This window comes from Zosterops lateralis (assembly GCF_965231275.1).
Source record: "Zosterops lateralis genome assembly, chromosome: 21".
NCBI classification, from domain to species: Eukaryota; Metazoa; Chordata; class Aves; order Passeriformes; family Zosteropidae; genus Zosterops; species Zosterops lateralis.
In genome coordinates, this window is record NC_139781.1 from 9,604,415 (window position 1) to 9,618,183 (window position 13,769).

Sequence of the window (13,769 nt, forward strand, 5' to 3'; positions counted from 1 at the left end):
AGCCTTCTCCTCTGGCAGGGGGGTGGCAGCTGGGGGCAGCAAAAGTGGCTTATAGTTCTTGGCAGCAGAAGAAGAGGGATGGATGAGATGATGCCTCATGTGCTCCATGTCACCTCCATGTCCACACCTCAGATTCCACTGGGAAGGTGGAGTTGTGGCTGAGGAGCCCAGGGGACGGGTGTCCCAGCTGGGAGGAACAGGGTGTCCATTTCTGCAGGGTCTGAAAGTTTCTCACTGGGGTTTTGGGGACTTTTCTGAAGAAGGATCCTCACCAGGGTCTCACCTGGGTTTGGCTGGAGCAGTGACCCTGTGGAGAGGTGTCACCTCTAACTGCAGCCCTCGTCCTCCCACATTCCCTGGGCTGTCCCCACTCTGACAGCAAACACTCGCAGCACGGGTGGCAGTGCAGGGAGAAGGTGACAATGTCAGAGTGTCCTGCCTTGTCCTCCCTGCTGGCAGCTGGGGACAGGGAATGGCAGGGAGGCCACAAGCACTGTGGGGCACACGCCAGGCCAGGCTGCTGCCTGCTGTCCTGTCCTGTCCTGTCCTGTCCTGTCCTATCCTGTCCTGTCCTGTCCTGTCCTGTCCTGTCCTGTCCTGCTGTCCTGTCCTGTCCTGTCCTGTCCTGTCCTATCCTGTCCTGTCCTGTCCTGTCCTGTCCTGTCCTGTCCTGCTGTCCTGTCCTGTCCTGTCCTGTCCTGTCCTATCCTGTCCTGTCCTGTCCTGTCCTGTCCTGTCCTGTCCTGTCCTGTCCTATCCTGTCCTGTCCTGTCCTGTCCTGTCCTGTCCTGCTGTCCTGTCCTGTCCTGTCCTGTCCTGTCCTGCTGCCCTGTCCTATCCTGTCCTGTCCTGTCCTGTCCTGTCCTGTCCTGTCCTGTCCTGATGTCCTGTCCTGATGTCCTGCCCTGTCCTGTCCTGTCCTGTCCTGTCCTGTCCTGTCCTGCCCTGTCCTGCCCTGTCCTGTCCTGTCCTGTCCTGTCCTGTCCTGTCCTATCCTGTCCTGTCCTGTCCTGTCCTGTCCTGCTGCCCTGTCCTATCCTGTCCTGCCCTGTCCTGTCCTGTCCTGTCCTGTCCTGTCCTGATGTCCTGTCCTGATGTCCTGCCCTGTCCTGTCCTGCTGTCCTGTCCTGTCCTGTCCTGATGTCCTGTCCTGATGTCCTGCCCTGTCCTGTCCTGCTGTCCTGTCCTGTCCTGCCCTGCCCTGTCCTGTCCTGTCCTGTCCTGTCCTGTCCTGTCCTGCCCTGTCCTGCCCTGTCCTGCCCTGTCCTGTCCTGTCCTGTCCTGTCCTGTCCTGTCCTGTCCTGCTGTGCAGCCCCACTCCCCCCTGCTCCCCAAGGGACACTGCTCAGGAGGGGGGATATGGGACAGTCCCACCTCCTGTGTGAGAAGCTGGATCTGGTCTGAACTCAGGCTCTGACATTTTGAACCCACCTGCTGGGGCCAAAACAAGGCTGCTCCTGCCTGGGGAAGGGTTGAGATTTTGGATGACTCCCTCTTGGGCCATCCAAGGGAATTTGGGATTGGCCTCTTCCCCCTTATCCATGCCAGGCCTTCAGGGTGGCTGGGGAAGTGTGTGTTGCCCGTGGTGAGCACAGACAGGAGTCAGCGGGCACACACTGTCTCTGCTGCCCTCCTCCTCCTCCTCCTCCTCCTCCACATCCCAAGAGAAGCCCTGGGCTTGGAGGGCACTGCTGGTGGGTGAGAGTGTGGGATCACCAGGATAAGGCAGGGAGGAACCAAAGGGAGCCAAAGGAAGAGCTGGCAGCCAGGGCAAGGCAAAGTGATGGAGGGGAGGAGGATGCAGTGGGTGAGCAGAGGTTGGGGGGCCAGGGGAGCCCCAGGAAGCAGGTGAGGAGCCTGCAGGGCCGGCAGGGGTGAGAGGGGTGTCCCCATGGAGCCCTGGCTACACTCCAGCCCTTCTCAGTGCAGCAGGAGGCTCTGGAGAGCAGTTGGCTGTGGGAGGAGCAGGGCCTGCCCTTGCTCCCATGGCAGAGTGCAGCTTCTTCAGCGTCTGTCCCCCAGCCCTGAGCTTCCCTGGTCCAGCCTCAGCAGCCACGGGGGGCTCCTAATTATGACAGCAGACAAAGAGCTGGGCTCTGACACAGTGCTGCCCTTGACAGCCCGTGCCTGGGGACGCTGCAAGTGCTGCTGGCCGTGCCCAGGCTGTGGGGGATTGAGGCCCCCAGGACCTGCAGGCTGGAGTGGCCAGCAATGCCCAGCCTCGGGCAGCACCCCCAGGCTGCTCTGCCAGCTGAGAAACGCCCATGGGGGCTCCGGATGGCCTGGCTTGGGCTAAGAGTGACCAAGGAAGATCCAGCTGGAGCAGAGGTGGAGCAGGAGGATGGAGGGGCTGAGGTGAGGAGGGACATGGGGCTGAGCCAGCCCCACACCTCCCACAGGCACTGAGAGGGCAGGAGTGTGTCCCAGGAGCATTTCCCTGCCTCTCCTCCTGTCTCTGTGGTGGGAGCCCGGGCTTTGGCAGAGCTCTGCAGGAGGGAAGGTGCCACCCCTGCAGCAGCTGCTGTTGTAACCCTGGCCAGGGCACACAGGGCACACACAGCTCCTGCCAGGGGGACGCCTGCCCCTGCCCACCCTCCAGCCTGGCCTCAGCCCTGCCCTTTGGGGCCCTCCGTGTCCCTCCTGGGAGGGTTTTGGTGCCTTGGCTGTTCTGGAACTCGACCAGGTGTCCCCCAGCTCTGGGATGCTGCTGGTTTGGGGCTGATTGATCCCCTGGTGCAGGAGAGCAGCTCAGTGCTGTGCTCCCCACCTGGTGTCACTGACATCCCACCCTGCGGTGGCACTGTGGGGTTCTCAGGGCGGCAGCAGAGACAAAGTCACCGGGGGACTCGGGGGTTTCCCCCTCTCCTCTCCTCTCCAGGAGCTGGGTACAGGCACAGAGAGACCTGCCGTCCCTTGGGGACCCTGGATGTGACAGCACAGCCCGAGCGAGGGGGTCCCGCTCTGGGGGGTGACAAGGCTCCCGCAGGACGTTCAGAGCCGCAGGTCCCGCTGTCCCCGCGCTGTCCCCGCTGTGAGGAGCGGTGAGAACAGCACAGGCACAGTCCCGGAGGGCCCCGGGCACCCACAGCCCGGAGCGCCCCCGGTGCGGGGCGAGGGTCCCGCTCCGGCCCCTCGGCAGCATCCCCGGCTCGGGCTGTGCCGGGCTGGATCCGGCATCTCCATGGAAACCCCCGGCTCGGGAGATGCATCTCCACGGAAACCGCTGCGGCGCCCGATGGGCCGGGCTGTGCCGGGCACCGGCGGCGGGAGGAGCGGGACCGGGGCGGGATGGAGGCCGAGGGGGCGGGAGCGGGGACTGTCCCTGTCCCCGGGCCGGGAGAGCCTGGGGAGGGCAGCTCTGAGTGTCTGACCCCAGCCTCGCTCCCCGGCCGCGTTTGTCCCGTGTCGGGCTGAGCCTCTGCCGGTCCGGGGAGATGCTCGGCTCCTCTCTCACCCCGGGAGCGCAGCTCAGGCCTGCTCTGACCTCGCTTCCAACCCGGGGGGCTGGAGGTGCTCGGGGACACGGGAACCCCCCTTTGCACCGGGCAGAGGGACAGGAGCCCGGGGATCCGCCCCAGGGCGGCCCCAGCGCTCACACCGGCGCATCCTCGGGAGCTCGGGGAGCCACAGGGACGAGATTTCAGCCGCAGAGACAGTCCAGACGAAATATTTTACAGGTTATTTATAACCTGCATTAAAATAAATAAATAAATAATTAAAAAAAAAATAAACACAACAAAAATCCTCAAACACTCCCCCCCCCCAAAACCTGCGACCAACAGCCTTTTATTGTTGATTTTAAATCTGGTTTTTGCCCCCGCCCGGGCCCGGCTCAGCCTCCGCCGGCCCCGGGGCAGCCCCGCCGCCCTCGCCGCCGCTCCGGCTCCATAAGCCCGAGCCCGGCTTTGACGTGGCCCGGAAAGTAGGGCAGGGAGGCAGGGAGGCAGGCAGGGAGGGAGGCAGGGAGGCAGGCAGGGAGGCAGGGAGGGAGGCAGGGAGGGAGGCAGGGAGGGAGGCAGGGAGCAGGCAGGGAGGGAGGCAGGCAGGGAGGGAGGCAGGGAGGGAGCAGGCAGGGAGGGAGCAGGCAGGGAGGGAGCAGGCAGGGAGGCAGGGAGGCAGAGAGGGAGGCAGGGAGGGAGCAGGCAGGGAGGCAGGGAGGGAGGCAGGGAGCAGGCAGGGAGGGAGGCAGGCAGGGAGGCAGGGAGGGAGGCAGGGAGGGAGGCAGGGAGGGAGGGAGGCAGGGAGGGAGGCAGGCAGGGAGGGAGGCAGGCAGGCAGGGAGGGAGCAGGCAGGGAGGGAGGGAGGGAGCAGGCAGGGAGGGAGGCAGGGAGGGAGAGCGGCCGCGCCTCTCGGGGGACGCCCCGGGGCCACAATGGGGCTTTGTGCGGGTTCTCCTGGATCCACAGCCCACCTGGAGCCCCCGGCCGGCCCCGCCGTGCGGGGAGAGCGGAGATCAGGCCGGGAAATCCCCGCAGGGAGCCGCCCCAGCCCGGAGCCCTCCTGGCCCCCGGGCAAAAGGCTCTTTCCCCTTCCCCACCGCCCCGGGAGCTGCCAGGGGCATCCCCGGCCTCCCCCTGTCCTGCGGTGGACCAGAAGTGGGGGGTGAACTGAAAAACCCCGAGATGCTGCGCCCGGTAAATTCATTTCTGCAGAGAAGTCAGAGACACGCGTTGTTGGCCCGATGCGGGGGCTCCCGAGGAGCCTGTGCTGTGCAGGAGCCTGGAGGGGCCGGGCTGTCACTGGTTCCCTGTACCGGGGTCCCTCCTGCTCCCCCAGCCCATCCTAACGCTGTGCCCGTTTATTTGTGCAGCATCTCTGGACACTGGAATCCCCAGCCGCAGCCAGTCCAGCCCAGCGCGGCCGCTCCTCGCGGGATGAGGCAGATCCAGATGTGCGGCCACAGCTGTTCCCTCCCACGCCGAGCATCGCCCGCACCGAGGCTGCCGGAGCCCGCAGGGACCCGCACAGGGATCCACACAGGGATCTGCACAGGGATCCATCCGCACAGGGATCCGCACAGGGATCCATCCGCACAGGGATCCATCCACACAGGGATCCGCACAGGGATCCGCACAGGGATCCAGACAGGGACCCGCACAGGGATCCACACAGGGATCCATCCGCACAGGGATCCGCACAGGGATCCGCACAGGGATCCATCCCCACAGGGATCCATCCGCACAGGGATCCACACAGGGATCCATCCGCACAGGGATCCAGACAGGGATCCAGACAGGGATCCATCCGCACAGGGATCCGCACAGGGATCCACACAGGGACCCGCACAGGGACCCGCACAGGGATCCATCCACACAGGGATCCGCACAGGGATCCGCACAGGGACCCGCACAGGGATCTGCCCTTGGGCGGGGCCTGTGCCTGCTCCAGGTGACCCAGCCTGTCCCAGGTGTGAGTTGGTGTCACACCTGCTGATTTAGGTTCCCTACAGGATCCACACCTGGGCACCGCCCTCGGTCCCACCTCCCGGCCCTGCAGAGGGAGAGGAGCATCACACGGGGCTGGGGAGGTCCCGGTACAGCCCGGGGCAGTGTCCCCTCCTCCTGGGGGACACAGTGACACCGCACACGGCAGCACCATCCCTCTGCAGTGAGCTGGGCCAGATTCGGGGCTGGAGATGTGCGGGGGTTCTGGGAACAGCAGGAGAGCCCCCCGGGCCCTGCTGAGCCCCGAGCAGCTCTGCTGGGACAGTGACACCCCCGGAGCATCCCGGGGCCGGGCTGAGGAGGTGGGCACAGCTGGGACAGCCCAGCGTGTTCGCCCAAACACCGTCCGGCCTGGGGAGGAGGAGGAGGAGGAAGGCAGAGCCACTGGCCAGGGCAGGGGAGGAGGGCCCCTGTGAGGGACAGCGGGGCCGGGGGAGCTCCTGGCCTCGGTCAGGGGACTGGGGGGCTCTGGGGGGCTCCGGGGGGCTCCGGGGGCTCTGGGGGGCTGCAGGCGGGTGGAGGGGCTGGCAGGGGACGCTGCCTCCCCCTGCTCAGGGCGCCTCGCCTAAAATAGACACAAAACCCCCCTGCCCTTCGCGACATCCCCGGGCAAAGGTTTCTCACGGCACAGGGACTCGGGCTCTGCTCGCTGGGGCCACCGGCCCCGCCAGGGGCTCTCGGCGTCACGGCACGGAAATGCTCTCCGCTCCGCTCCGCTTCCTTTTTTTTTTTTTTTTTTTTCTTTCCCCAAGCAGCCCAACCGTGGCCCCGTGAAGGGCCGGCGCTCCCTGACCCACCCCCGCCCCGGGGGCTGCAGGGCCAGAGACACCGGGGATGGCGGGATGGGCCCCCAGCCCCAGGTCAGCCCAGGCAGAGCCCCCGGCAGCCACGGGTACCCGCACTGGGCACGGGGGGGGTCCCTGCGCCCCCGCCCCACACAGGGATCCCCCTTTCCTGCTCTGACCCAGCCGGGAGCGAGAGGGATGGCCCGGGAACAGCCCCTGCCCGGGAACAGCCCCTGCCCGGGAACAGCCCCTGCCCCGGACACAGCCCCTGCCCGGGGAACAGCCCCTGCCCGGACACAGCCCCTGCCCGGGGAACAGCCCCTGCCCGGGAACAGCCCCTGCCCGGACACAGCCCCTGCCCGGGGCCGGCTGCAGGGCCGGGCTGGGAGGGAGGAGGCGTCCTTGACACGAGGGACACGTTTCCTGGGATCAGCAGCAGCTCCAGCTCCTGTTTCTGTTTCTCCAACCGGCGCTAAGCACAGCCCACGTTGTCAGTGGGGGGAGAGGCCTGGAGGGATCCCTGCCCAGCCCCGAAGGCTCTGGCACATCCCTCCCCTTGTGCTGGATGCACCAACCAAGCCCTGAGAGGCACCTCACTGCACACCCCGAGGGTGGCTGGGCACAGAGCAGGGGTTTGGAGGTTGGCAGCAGAAAAGGGGCTGCCCGTGGGCAGAGCCAGGCTCAGTGTGACAAGGTGGACAGAAAGCCCCTTTGGGCAAGATTTAAAAATCTTTATAGGTACAAAAATGGGGATATAAAAGACAAAGGCACAGGACAGGATGTTGGCAGCTATTCCAGTTCTTCACCATGCTCCCAAACGTGCCCCACTATGAGCTCCTGACCAGGCTCTCACCCTCAGCTTAGCCAAAGCACCCGACCCTGCACAGAGCCCAAGGACAGGATGGAGGGCACGAGCCCAACCTCGCCTCGCCTTGGACACTGCTGTGCAGACAGCACAGGAAGGGCAGCCCTGGCTTTTATTGCAGAGAAAGAGGTAGAAGGAAATGGACAAAACCAGGAGCTGCTCCTGGTTCCTCTGCTCACCCCAGTTCAAGCCCTCAAGCTGCAAACACAGAGCTACTGCACTCTGTGACGGGGCTGTGCCTTCCCCTTGGGCACAGCCTTGCCCCCCTTCCCTCCCCTGGGCTGTGCCTTCCCCCCTTTCCCCCCGGGCACAGCTTTCCCCTCTTTCCCTCCCCTGGGCACAGCTTTCCCCTCTTTCCCTCCCCTGGGCACGGCCTTTCCCCCCTTCCCTCCCCTGGGCTGTGCCTTGCCCCCCTTCCCCCTGTGCACGGGTGTCCTCTGGGGCATGTCCTCTGCCCCAAGCCTGGCCCCGCTGCCGGGGGCTGTGTCAGGGATGTCCTCGGCTGAGATGGGCTGGATGATGTGCCCGGTGCGGGTGATGACTCGAGGGGCTGTCAGCTTCTGGAAGGCACGCTGGGTGTTCCACGTGGAGCCCACGGGTGTCCTCATGCTCTGCTCGAACTGCTGGTGCCGCTCGAAGGGGAAGGGCAGCTCGCTGACCTGTGGGGACACTGCAGGGGTAACGGCCCCGAGCCATCCAGCCCAGCTTTTCCACCCCACGCTCCCCACAACGCCCACTGCTTTCCACTCGTCCAGCACCCAGTCACACTCTGCTTCCATTTCCAGAGCCAGCAGAGCCCAAGAGGGCTGGAACAATCACCACCACCAAGGCAGTAATCCCATACAACCCTCCTCCCTCACTTCCGAGCTGTTTAAGCTGGAAGCCAAGCACTGGGCAGGGATTACAGGTCGGGACTGTGGATGTTTTGGGAAGGGATCAAGGCTCACCCAGGTGCTCTCATGGACACCCACCTGATGTGCTGCCGCGTGGATGTTTCGCTTCTCGCTGATGATGACGTGGGGCAGGTACCGGTCCTTCCGTGGGGGCGCCGGTGGTGGTTTGATCAGGAACCTGCGGGCGAGCGAGGGGTCAGGGCGGGCACTGGGGCTGGCTGCACCCCCTGAGCTCTCTGCCACTCACCTCTTGATCTTCCTGGCGCTGGGTTTGAGCCCCGTGCCGCCCCACTCGCCCCAGCCTGGCAGCACCAGGTTCACCGGCTGCGGCTTCGCCGCCTCCTCCGCCTTGCGCTTCTCCCGGCGGAAATCGGCCACCACGTCGTCCCCAGCAAAGGCCTCCGTGATCATCCCGCGCTGCTCGATGCCACCCTCCTGCACAAGGAATTGGGAGAGGCTGGGACAAACTGGGAGGCACTGGGAGAGGGTTTGTGGGTACTAGGGAGAGTGGGGAGGGGGTAAAAGTTACTTGGCATTACTGTAAGGGGGTTTGGAGTTACTGTAAGGGGGTTTAAGAGTTTAGTTTGGAGTTCCTAGTTACTGGGAGGAGGTTTAAACTTACTGGTTTGGGGTTACTGGGAGTTACTGAAAGGAGGTTTAGGGTAACTGGAATGGAGTTTAGGGTTACCAGGAGTGGGTTTGGGGTTGTTACTGGGACTTTGTGGTTTGGGTATTGCTGGATGGGTGTTTTGGGTACTGGGCAGCACAGGGAAGGCCTGTCCTGCTCACCTCCTCCTCCAGGACCACAGGCAGGCTGGAGCAGTCCATCTCATGGGGCTTCCCATCCAGCACAGCCTCCAGGCTGATCATCTTCCTCTTTGCTGGTGTCTTCTTGGTATGTTTGTCCCCAGCTCTGCCTTCCTTCTGCTGCTGTGCTTGCTTCCTTGGTCTTGGGGCTACCAGCTTCTCCTGCTCTTCCACAGGCTCCTCCTTGGCCAGGCTCTCCACATCCTCCATGGTCTGCACACGGCGCAGCTGCTCCGAGAGCAGGAGCTGCTCCTGGGCCTGAGGGGGCGGCTCCAGCACTGAGCTCATCATCTCCTCAGCACAGGCTGGGGGGACTGGGCTGTTCCCCAGCTCCTCGGCACAGGCTGGGGGGACTGGGCTGTCCCTGGGCTGCTCAGCACTGTCCTCAGTCTCATCAGCATCAACAAGTTGCTGTTTTCTACCTGTTGAGGGTAGAAATGGTCACTCCACAGGGCAGAGAGTAAGGACAGCTGTGTGAAAACAGCCAAAAGCTGTCCCCAGATTCCCCTTCCTTTGTCCAGCCCCACAGCACTCCCAGCCCACCCAGCTCCTCACCATGTTCCTCACTGTGCCCCTTGGGGCTCCCTGCCCGCTCCTGTCGCTTCTGCTTGAAGTCTTGCAGCAGAGCTTCTTCCTCCGACAGCTCCTCCTCCTCCTCTTCCATCTCGTCCTTGTTCTCCACAGCACCAGGCACTGTATCATCTTTTGGGCCCTCCTGTGCCTCAGGCTCCAGGGCCAGAGCCCTGGGCTTGCCCAGCATCCAGGGGTTAGCCCCGCTGGCCGCAGTGGGCAGGGGCAAGGCTGTGGTGTCCTCCTCGGGCACCTCGCACGGCTCCTCCTCGGGAGGGTCCACCCGCACCTTCTGCATCAGCTCCTTGTTCCTGGCCAGCTGCTCCTGCATGGCCTTGCGGGCCTGGGGGGCACCGAGAGGCTCTGACACAAGGCAGAGACAACATTCCCAACCCTCCTTGCCCACCTCAGCCTCCCCTGCTTCCCCAGGCAGTGCTGAGGACCCTGTTGTGGCATTCCAATGTATAAATAGGGTTATGGGAGATAGAAAGACTTTATATTGTGGCTTGGAGGGACAGAACCAGGAAGAATGGCTGCACACTGATGGAAGGCAGGGATAGATGGGATATTGGGAAGAAATTCTTCCCATGAGGCTGGGGAGCTCTGGAAGAAATTGCCCAGAGAAGCTGTGGCTGCCCCATCCCCAGAAATGTTCAAGGCCAGGTTGGCCAGGGCTTAGAGCAACTTGGTCTAGCGGAAAGTGTCCCTTGCCCATGGCAGGGGGGTGGAACTGGATGAGCTTTAAGGTCCCTTCCCACCAAACCCTTCTGTGGCCCCATCTCACCTCGAGGTCATACTTAGCCATAATGGCCCTGGATCGGGCCCACTTCCCCTTGTTCTGGTGCTTCAGGCTCATCCGCTCCTGGGGGAAGAGAAGCATCACACAGAGCTCTCCGAGGAGCAGGGCCCTCCCCGAGGGTTGGGGCAGAGGAGCCAGGGCAGCACCTGCATCCTGAGCTGCTCCAGCTCCTCCAGCCGTGCCAAGGCAGCCTCGGGGTCTGATTTGTGCAGCTGCTCAAACTCCTTCAGGGCCTGGCGCCTCCGGCTCTTCTTGAGCACACGGTGGTACCTGCAGCACGGGGGGGCTCAGGGGCTGGGCAGGACACAGGGGAGGGGGAGACCCAGCCCTGCCCTGCCCTGCCCTGCCAGCCCTCCCAGCCCAGCCCAGCACAGGCACAGCCTCACTTCTTGCTCTTGATCTGCTTTGTTCGCCGAGCCTTGGCCTCGTAGTAGGACTGGAGTGCCCGGGCCTTCTGCAGCTCCTTCCTCCTGCGCAGGGCCTGGCAGGGAGTGAGGGGTGAGAGAATGGGGTGAGGGATGGGGAGAATGGGGTGAGAGATGGGGAGAATGGGGTGAGAGATGGGGAGAATTGGGGTGAGGGATGGGGAGAATGGGGTGAGAGATGGGGAGAATTGGGGTGAGGGATGGGGAGTACAGGGTGAGGGGTGGGGAGAATGGGGTGAGGGATGGGGAGAATGGGGTGAGCACCAGGAACACGGGGTGAGGGATGGGAGAATGGGATGAGGGATGGGGAGCACAGGGTGAGCATCAGGAGCACAGGGTGAGGGGTGGGGAGAATGGGGTGAGGGATGGGAGCACGGGGTGAGGGATGAGAGCACAGGGTGAGCACCAGGAGCATGGGGTGAGTATCAGGAGCATGGGGTGAGGGATGAGGAGCATGGGATGAGGGATGAGGAGCATGGGATGAGGGATGAGGCCAAGGAAGAGGCCCCCAGAGCCAGGGCCCAGCAGGGTGAAGCCCCACCTCCTCCAAGCTCATGGCCTGCAGCGAGGCCACCTCCTCTGGTGTCAGCAGCGGGTCTGTGACAGGCTGCTGTGTCTTGTGGAGCAATCCAAAGATCTCCTGCTCCAGTGGAGTTCGGGCCTGTTGGGACAGCAGACATGGCACAAGGATGAGAACTGCAGGGGCCAGTCCAAATCCATTCTCACAGCCCCCAGGTAGGTCTGTGGAAGGCCCAGAGAAGTGTCCCCCAGCTTGGGGAACTGTGTGGTCACAGCCCCACTCACAGGTCTCACAGCACAGCCCTTGGGCACTCCCCCAGCCACAAGGCCAAGTGAAGGCAGGTAGAATTCCCTCCACATCAGAGAAATGGTTTCCCAGCTGCCAGGCAGTGCTGACCAGGAGGCACCACACAAGGAGTATGGGGCAGGAGTTCCAGCCCACACAATGCCATGTTCCTCCAAAACACAAATGGACCTTTGGGCAGATGAGTGTGAGTGACAGGTTTGTTGGGTATGGCAGTGGCCTCCTGCCAGCAGCAAAACCCCACAGGAACTTGCATTCAAAACCAAACACATCCCTCTTTTGTAATAAATGTTCCCAGGCATGCAGGACTTGGCAAACCAATCCCCTCTGTCTCAGCACTTGTGGCCAATGGACACTCCAATGTGCCTGGCCCTGAGAGGATACAAGGAGGAGAGGGGACAGAGCAGGCTACAAACCCTCTGCCCACACCTTACCTGGCTTGTCCCAGATTGAATTTACACACCTAATCCATGTGAGAAACAGAGTGCCTTCCCAACCTTCCCAAGCTCAGCGGGGACCTGCCCAGAGCCAGCCACAGGCTGGGCCTCCCTCACTGCCCCCAGCACGGCCAGATCTGCCCCAGCTGATCCCAGAGCCCCTCCAGCCCCCCGTGCCCACCTTCCAGGCCGAGGTGACCCTCTCCAGCGGGGTGACAGTGGCGATGTCCTGGCGCAGGGGGAACACCAGCTGCTCCGCCCGCCGGTTCTGCAGCACCACCTGCTGCCACTTCCCCACCTCCTTCGAGCTGGTGGCGTAGGCGGCCTCTCTCACCACCTGGAGGGGAGCAGGACGGGCAGAGAAAGGTGATGGTGGCATCAGGGAGGGGCACAGGGGTCCCCAGACCCCCCTGCACTCACCCTCTTGGCCTCCTCTTTGCTCAGCGGCAGCTCCACCGCCGCCTTCCGTTTCACCCTGGCCAGCTCCTTCCTGACGCTGCCCAGCGAGGATTTGGGATGGATGGGCTGCAGCAGCTCCGACAGAACCAGCTTTTCCCCGGCACCTACACAGGAGTGGCGCTGCCAGGTGAGGGAGCTGTCCCAGCCCTCAGAGCGGCTCTCGGTGAGCCCCGAGCCCTGCACAGCTCCCCGCCTCACCTTTACAGGTAACATTGAACTCGGAGACCTGCCCGCTCGCCTCCGAGCGCTCCGCCAGCTTCCGCCTGTGGGAGAGGGACAGAAAACGATTCCTGGGGTTCCTCAGGGGGGCTCTGGAGGGTTTGGGGCCGGTGCCGAGGGCAGGGACCGAGAACTGCCCCACTGCCCCCCTCCTGTGCAGCCTCTCGCCGCAGGAGCCCCGGGGCCGGAACGCGGGACGCCCGTGCCCCGCACTCACCGTTCCTGCCCGTGCCCCGCACTCACCGTTCCTGCCCGTGCCCCGCACTCACCGTTCCCGCCCGTGCCCCGCACTCACCGTTTCCGTCCGGACAAGGCGCTGATCGCCTCCAGGAGCTGCCGGTGCCGCCGCTCGCCATCCTCCTGCCACACGGCACACGCGGTCACAGACCCGACCCGGCAGAGCACGGCCCCAGCTCCCGTTCCCGCGCTCTCCCCGGTCCCCTCACGGCACCGCCCGCCCGGTGCCCAGGCCCGACATCCCCGGCCAGGCCACGCCGCCCTCCGCTGCGCCCATTCCGACCAGGAGAGCGCCCGGAGCCCCGCAAACATCGGCGGGGGCCGCCCCAAGAGCCCGCCGCGTTCTTCCCGGCCCCGCTCACCCCCTCCTCGCTGTCGCTGCCGCTCGCCGCCGCCGCCGCCGCCGCCGGGTCCTGCTCGGCCATGGCTCTGCACGCCGGTACTGCCGCAAAGCGCCGCCGAGTGTCGCGCCGAGCCCCCCGCGCCCTGCCGCAAAGCGTGCCGCCGTGACGTGCGGGTTGCCATGGCAGCGGGACGGGCGGGACAACCGGCGGGGACCGGGGGAGGCCCGGGAGGGACCGGGACACGGACACGGCTGGTCCGGCCTCGGATGGGGTTCCCAGGGGCTCCGGGACGGCTCTGGCTCTCCCAGGGCACCCCTGTTGGCCGGGCAGGGGGATCCGGCGGTGTCACCGCGGGCCGGAGCAGCCCTGAGGTTCCTCCGCTCCCCCCGTGCCCCCGGTGGTGGGTTCCAGCATTCCCCGTTCTCCCGCCGGTGCCGCGGGCCGGGGGACGGAGCTCCCGCTCCTGCGGCTCCTCCCGCTCGGCCGGAGCGTTTTTTGAGCTTGATGGGATTTCAGAGGATCATTGGAGCAAATACACGGAGCTCTGAGCTCCGGAGAGGTGTCAGCGCCTGTCACTGTCCCCGCAGCATCCTCCTCCTCCTCCTCTGCCGTTCTGTTCCTCCATCCCGGGCCGGGCTGGGGCAGGGCCTGAGGGAGGGAGA

At 64.7% G+C, this 13,769-nt stretch overlaps 1 protein-coding gene across 1 annotated transcript; it reads right to left on the reverse strand.

The window, feature by feature from the left end:
- Nucleotides 1-7,306: 7,306 nt before the first annotated feature.
- UTP14A (UTP14A small subunit processome component) lies at nt 7,307-13,288 on the reverse strand (the record flags this gene model as incomplete). Its single annotated transcript, XM_083876209.1, is given in 15 exon segments — nt 7,307-7,753; nt 8,066-8,165; nt 8,235-8,422; nt 8,777-9,216; nt 9,350-9,707; nt 10,149-10,226; nt 10,310-10,433; nt 10,550-10,644; nt 11,130-11,249; nt 12,030-12,185; nt 12,269-12,411; nt 12,506-12,570; nt 12,822-12,886; nt 13,126-13,242; nt 13,244-13,288. Coding segments are annotated over 15 exon segments (2,541 nt in total).
- Nucleotides 13,289-13,769: the final 481 nt, after the last annotated feature.